This window comes from Borostomias antarcticus (genome assembly GCF_949987555.1).
Source record: "Borostomias antarcticus genome assembly, chromosome: 10".
Lineage (NCBI taxonomy): Eukaryota > Metazoa > Chordata > Actinopteri > Stomiiformes > Stomiidae > Borostomias > Borostomias antarcticus.
Genome location: NC_140243.1, coordinates 23,924,517 through 23,932,016, shown reverse-complemented (window position 1 = coordinate 23,932,016; position 7,500 = coordinate 23,924,517). Strand labels below are relative to the sequence as shown.

The following is a 7,500-nucleotide window of genomic DNA, read 5'->3' as shown; positions in this document are numbered from 1 at the left end:
TTGGGAGGGAGGGGTTGGGGAGTGAGAGCAACATTAGAAAACAAAGAATCAACAGACGAAGAGTAATTGATAACTCGTTATTAAAATGTCTCTGTGAAGTGATGTGCCTCAATTGAATTGAATATACTAATGTGAGTGATTATCAAGCCATGTTTGTAAGTGTGTTCCTCTGTCATTGTCTCCTCAAATGACTCATTGCACACATCCTAATAAAAGCTTCAAAAGATAAGACGTTTTTTAATCAACACATCCAATCAAAATACAATTTCATAACCATTCTTAATTGCATTCTTGAAACCATTTATGTGAGCAATAATGACGGAAAAGTAGAATGCATAATGATGCAAATGTTAGCTTGGAGCATCAATTACTAAGCGCCTAATTGGATAAAAAACAATCAGGAATAATCTCTCATACGATGGGGCCTGTGGAGGCTTTCTTATGCAAATATCAAAACAGCACATTCATCTCTGTCAGTGTGATGTAGAGCACAACGCTTTCTGGCGAAACATTCCATTTTTAAGAGAAAGAAGCAATATTGGCGCACTCAGATAAAACATTAGATCGTGTAGAATATATATACAAGGGGCTTAACAGGATTCCATAAACCATAGCCTTGTACACTTACTCAACCGCAACATGGGTAGACAACGCATGCTATTAGCAGATATAGACTAGACGTAATCAGGATTTGGTAGAGCAACTCCCACCCCGCCCCAGCTAGCTGGCTGTGAGTTAGCGGCTAGCGCTGTTGTCTTATGAAGGTGTCTGTTGCTTTAGCGCTACTACTTGACCGTGGCCAACCTCTGGGTCAGATCCTGCGCTGTCCTATGAGTGGAAGACCCAATGAAACAGCACATACTCTATTCCCCTGGGAGAGGGGGAGAGGAGATGGAGAGAGAGAGAGAGAGAGAGAGAGAGGGGGGGGGGAGTGATACAGGGAGAGAGAGTGAAAGGGGGAGAGTGAGGGAGATGGAGAGAGATGGAGAGGGAGAGATTGCTTGGGACCACGTGTGCGCCTCCATCCACGCAAGCACGCACGTGCACGCACACACACACACAGCATATACACACTGGGCGAAAACCCTCATCTGCTTTACTGTACCATGAAAAATTCCTGGGCTGCGTTCCGAGTACGCCAAAAAAGGATGTAGTTTGTCCCAATACATAGTATGCCACATGCAGTATGGCAAAAATACCAGGATGTCCTACTACATCTGGTTGTATTTTGCAGTATGCAAGCCAGCAGGCTTTTCTGGCTATTCTGACCCACAATCCTGTGCACAGCGGAAATTACGTCACATGCGTGAGTCGTGCCGGAGGCGTTATGATGAATCCCAGCTGTGGACGCATGTTGCTTCATGGACAGCGACGCATGTGGTCAAATTTCAAGGCGCAATGTCATGACGAGGTAGCATGTCTCTGCGTGCAGAGTACATACTTTCTAGGGGGCTATAGTACGTACTGGTAGTAAAAAGTAGAAGTGTGTGATTCGTAACACATCAAAAACAGCCCCCCCCACCCCCGCCAGCTGACCGAGCGACCACCCAGCCTGCCTGCCAGGTGTAATGATGTTGACTCCATCTGAGAGATGCTGTCTCTGTTTGTTCAGGCGTGTGTCTGAGCCTGTAGGGCCAGGAGAGAGAGAGGGAGAGAGACAGAGAGAGAGAGAGAGAGAGAGGGGGGGGAGAGAGAGGGGGAGAGAGAGAGAGGGGGAGAGAGAGAGGGGGGGAGAGAGGGAGGGGGAGAGAGAGAGGGGGAGAGAGATAGAGGGGGAGAGAGAGAGGGAGAGAGAGAGAGAGAGAGAAAGAAAGAGAGAGAGAGGGAGAGAGAGAGACAGAGAGAGATAGAGGGGGAGAGAGAGAGAGGGAGAGAGAAAGAAAGAAAGAGAGAAACAAAGAGAGAGAGGGAGAGAGAGACAGAGAGAGAGAGAGAGAGAGAGAAAGAAAGAGAGAGAGGGAGAGATAGAAAGAAAGAGAGAGAGAGGGAGAGAGAGAGAGAGAGGGAGAGATAGAAAGAAAGAGAGAGAGAGGGAGAGAGAGAGAGAGGGAGAGATAGAAAGAAAGAAAGAGAGAGAGAGAGAGAGAGACAGATAGAGAGCTAAGGATGAGTTATCCTTACCTTCAGAGAGTCCAGTAAACTCTTAGGGAAGAATCTTCTTAAGCCCACGTCTTTTCTGCAGAGAGTGTGAGTGATGAGTGAAAGAACCATTTCGCTGCACAAAAGCAATACATGTATCTGCAGCAGGTGTTGTGGAAATACTGAAAAGATAACGCATTTAGCCTTAATATTGATTTCACTCTGTTTCCTTTCACAATGATTTGCTTTTTTGCTGTAAAAATTGAAATGGATTTAATTCAATTGAAGCTTTTCAAAGTCTAAAGCCCCAGGCGTTTTTCAGTTGATGATGCTGCACCTACCAGCTGGTTGAACTCTAGAGAGGGTAGACTAGGATGTTTACATGGCTTTTGCATGTATTTACAAACCCTGATTTTCAAAACCTCTCTTTCACCACAGAGCCCTGTGACAGTCCGAACCGAGATGTGCTCCATCTGTGTCCTGGAGGCCGAGCGCTCAGGTAGAGTTGTATTGAAACACACGACCAGAGTCCTACTGTATCAGTCTACCGTAACAGACAGGGCTGCACTCTATTCAATACCAGCATGGAGTTTACAGGGTGAACCGTCCCTTTAAGGGAGTCACATGACGGTCTCCGCTGCGAGAGTCCCGGTGCGAGACTGACCGACAGCAGGCACTCATCAGCCGTTCCCCCGCAGAGTAACAGCCATCACCCAGCAGGGGGCCTTGTTCACTTTGCAGCTGGAGCAGCTAAACCGCACAGCAGGAGACGAGCGCAGATAAATGATGACCCACGCTAGAGCGCTTTCTCACAGAGGTGGACCCCTGGCCGGACCGCTGACTCACAGGCCCATCCACACACACAGGAGTGTCCGCTCTCCGGGGTCAGAGAGGTCGGGTGGATACCAGTTATTTTTCCGCGACCTCTAGGGTGCTGGAAGCAAGACGGGGGTCGGCGGTTCGCCCCCGAGACGCTGAGATATTAGCGTTCGGTGGAGCAGGCGACGTCACCACCGCGCGATCCGTTTGCCTGCGTTCGTGCGGATTCAAAAACGAGATGATCTCACGCAGGTGTATGTAACTTATCATGGGGATCTCCGTCTAAAAACGTATCTATCCCCGTCTTCATAAGAATGCTCTCTATCGCAACCTTGTGGAGATTTTTATGTGGCGGAACCAAGTTCACCTGACTGCAGGAGCAGAGGGACAACAACAAGAACGGACCCCCACTGTTTTCAACTGCTGGGTTGGTGTGAATTGGGTTCACAGAGGTTTTACAGAGATCTATACGATAACTCAGAGTGTTAACAATAGACATATTGTAGACGTAAATAAGAACTTACTCTAGTAGTTCATAGTTGGATTTCTTGTCTAGGGCGTTTCCTGGCATTTCTCTAAAGAATCTCCTAAAACATGAGAAAGAAGAAACGGGACAAAGAGCGTGAGTCTGATTGGACAGCTGGATTTCACAGGTGTTCCTAGTGATGGGGACGTGGAATTTGCCATGCAAAATCACACTATTCAAAACCGGCGTGCAATCGCTCACCTGATTTCCAGGCAGCCCAGTTTTAGTGCAATGTCCTGGTCCACCTGATCAGATATCTCCAACATGTAGTCACTCTTCACCTGAGGGGAAAAAACAACATTGTTATATTCAGCTTTCATGGCGAAGTAATACCAAAGTCCCTTTCACAAGAGTGAACAGACCGTAGAATAGATGCTCCGTCCGAACGCGCCTCAGAATGTACAGTTTCCTCAGAAAACACCACGATAAGTCCTGGGAATCTGCCTCAGATAGCATAGTTACCCCAGGAAGACCAGCCTTGAGGAACTACCCCAGGAAGACCAGCCTTGAGAAACTACCCCCGGAAGACCAGCCTTGAGAAACTACCCCAGGAAGACCAGCCTTGAGAAACTACCCCAGGAAGACCAGCCTTGAGAAACTACCCCAGGAAGACCATCCTTGAGAAACTACCCCAGGAGGACCAGCCTTGAGAAACTACCCCAGGAAGACCAGCCTTGAGAAACTACCCCAGGAAGACCAGCCTTGAGAAACTACCCCAGGAAGACCAGCCTTGAGAAACTACCCCAGGAAGACCAGCCTTGAGAAACTACCCCAGGAAGACCAGCCTTGAGAAACTACCCCAGAAATACCAGCCTTGAGAAACTACCCCAGGAAGACCAGCCTTGAGAAACTACCCCAGGAAGACCAGCCTTGAGAAACTACCCCAGGAAGACCAGCCTTGAGAAACTACCCCAGGAAGACCAGCCTTGAGAAACTACCCCAGGAAGACCAGCCTTGAGAAACTACCCCCGGAAGACCAGCCTTGAGAAACTACCCCAGGAAGACCAGCCTTGAGAAACTACCCCAGGAAGACCAGCCTTGAGAAACTACCCCAGGAAGACCAGCCTTGAGAAACTACCCCAGGAAGACCAGCCTTGAGAAACTACCCCAGGAAGACCAGCCTTGAGAAACTACCCCAGGAAGACCAGCCTTGAGAAACTACCCCAGGAAGACCAGCCTTGAGAAACTACCCCAGGAAGACCAGCCTTGAGAAACTACCCCAGGAAGACCAGCCTTGAGAAACTACCCCAGGAAGACCAGCCTTGAGAAACTACCCCAGGAAGACCAGCCTTGAGAAACTACCCCAGGAAGACCAGCCTTGAGAAACCAGCCATTCCCCGGAACCTCTGGCTGGCAGCTCGGTGCTCTACGGTAGCGCTGCTAACTACAAGCATCAGCGCTTCATCACGCCTCCTTTTCACCACTCGGCCCGTTAAAATGCTCAGAGCGTAGCCAGAATTCACACAGGCCTTCACTGTAAGTCTCTTGGCCCCGGCTTCCACCCTGCTGGAGTGATATAGGGACGTCGCAGCCAAACGGCCGGCGCCGCAGAACCTGACACCGAGCGGACCAGGTACTGCGGGACACGGTGATGAGCGTGAGGAATGATGATGCTCTTAAATCTTCTGACCTCTTCTTCGAACGGGGCTCCCTTTTAGCGAGCTAGCGTACATCTCTGGCGCGAGAAAGACACCTGGGTTTGATTCCAGCTGGTGACGTGTGACTTAAGGTCTTCCTAGCTGAGCGGTAACCCGATAACCCGTACCCTCGGATGTAAACAGCCCCCCCGGCGTGCCAGGCTAGACACACCTGACCAGGCCCCGTCGGAGGGACGGACCCCGCCTGCTCACATGAACCTGGGGTATCACTATGACTCCGTGTGGTACCGGGAGGGAAAACAAGCAGACCCGATTTCAGCGTCTGAGTTCGTATTCCCGCGTTTCGAGTCGCGCGCAGAGAGGCGGCGTCTCTCCTCTTACCTGGTGGTAGAAGTAGTTGAGCGTGGGCTTGTCCTCCGTGAAGTGGCTGAGGAACCCTTTGGGCAGGTAGCGTATCCGGAGCTCATACCTGGGGGGGAGAGGAGTGGCGCTCTTTAGACCCACGCTGTGGCGAGGCCGGTGACAACAGGAAATACAGAATCTGGAGTGTGAGCTCACAGGAGTGTGGAAGTATCGGCGGTCTAAAGAACGGCGGGTGTTTCCAGGGCGACGAGAACGCCGTCCGAGGAGCGCTAGCGGCGTGTGCGTGTGCTCGGCGTGTCGGACTGAGCCCGCTGTGTCCCGTTGATTGGAAACAGCTTGAGCGTCTTACGCTCCATCTAATCTGTGTAGAACCAGAGCCGGTCCAAGACGGCACATGTGGTGATTATCCTGTTGGTTCCGGATGTTTCCTTTTACACGGAGCACATCAAAGACACGCCTTTTTCGTCATCTGAGCCACAGAGCACAGCTGACTATCACTGCAGGAGTGAGTGTGTGTGTGTGTGCGTGTGCGTATGTGTGTGTGTGTGTGTGTGTGTGTGTATGTGTGTGAGAGTGTGTGTGTGTGTGCGTGTGTGTGTATGTGTGTGCCTGTGTGTGTGCACGTGTGTGTGTGTGTGTGTGTGTGTGCGCGCGTGTGTGTATGTATGTATGTGTGTGTGCGTGCGTGTGTGTGGCTGTTGATTCTAACTCTGTAAACAAGCTGGTTCTCTTTAATGAAGGAATATTTCAGAACTAAAGGAAATCGGAGAAGGGACAGACAAATAGAACGCTCCTTGTTGAGCTCTGATGTGTTGAGCAAATACTAGAACAGGAGTAATCACATGTGAAAGAGCAGAGCTGACAGGTTCTATTCAGGGGCTTTAGTGCCTGTATGAATATGTGGTCACAGGCGGCAAATTCACACACAACCGTTTCATTCAGCGTTCTTTAGACGGCTTCTACAGCTAAACCAGTAGGTACACATTAAGACGAGTGCAAGCTGGCCCGAGGCATGAGAGCATTAAGGGAAGGTCACGCACACGCACACACACACACACACACACACACACGTGCGCTCGCACACACACGACAGGCAAACCCTGCAACATACAGTAGATTCATCCACAATTTGTCTGAGGTGTCAGGTCCAGCCCCTGAGTTACTGTAGACTAGGTTACGTCCAGTGTGTGTTCTAGAAAGATCCAATCCACCCCAATACTGAAGTACCAACACAGCGACACACAGAATTTGTGTTTATTTGTCATATTTTGTCATTTAATGACAGCGTCCATACAGTACTTGTGGTAGGCCACTTCTAAACCAAATCAAAACTTTATAGCGCATTTCATACACAGAAGCAACACAATGCGCTTTACAGAGAGCCATGGGGGGTGGCATAGGTCCCACCCCTACATACTCCAGAGTAGCCATTCCTGGTCTGTTTCAGATGCAACAAAAGGATGTGAGTTCTCTGAGGAGCGAATGAATAAAAGATAGGGTTCTATGATGTATGAGGAGGGGGGTGGGGGGGGGGGGCGCAGAGAGGTCCCCCCGAGTCGGCAGGCTAACAATAGCACAGCTGCTGAGCACATTCACAGCTCCGGATGAACCTCGCCACGCCCCCACTGCCTCGCCGTATGAGATACGGTTATCAGACACGGCACGGACAGTTCATCCCTCTCACGATGCACATCCATCACGATAGTTAGACTGACCTTTTCAAAATCTCCTTACAATTCATATCTGTGTGTGTGTGTGTGTTTGTGTGTGTGTGTGTGTGTGTGTCTGTGTATATACCACAAATCTCTATCTACCGCAAAGGAAACCTCAACCCTTCACGAGTGCTGGTGTATCACCGTCGACTAGTACTGCAGGTATAGCGTAGGCCTACTTTACTACGCCGCGTTATACGGTCTAATACCTCATATGGCCATGGGGACGGTTAAGGAGCTGAGCGGAGGTTGTCTCTGCTGTCTGGATCATCTCCGATGTTAAGTGTGTCTAGACGTCCCTCCGCTATCTCTGTCTCCACGTCTTCCCCGGGGACGAGAGCGAGGGTCTGTCTGACAGCATCCACTACTCACATCACACCCCCCCCCGGTGATCGGAACGCAC

At 50.2% G+C, this 7,500-nt stretch overlaps 1 protein-coding gene across 1 annotated transcript in view; it reads right to left on the bottom strand.

The window, feature by feature from the left end:
- ptk2ab (protein tyrosine kinase 2ab) overlaps nucleotides 1-7,500 on the bottom strand; it is a 51,094-nt gene that overhangs the window by 37,678 nt on the left and 5,916 nt on the right. Inside the window, 4 exon segments of the mRNA XM_084443762.1 lie at nucleotides 2,122-2,176; nucleotides 3,423-3,485; nucleotides 3,626-3,705; nucleotides 5,404-5,491. Of these exon segments, the coding sequence (XP_084299888.1) occupies nucleotides 2,122-2,176; nucleotides 3,423-3,485; nucleotides 3,626-3,705; nucleotides 5,404-5,491 (286 nt within the window).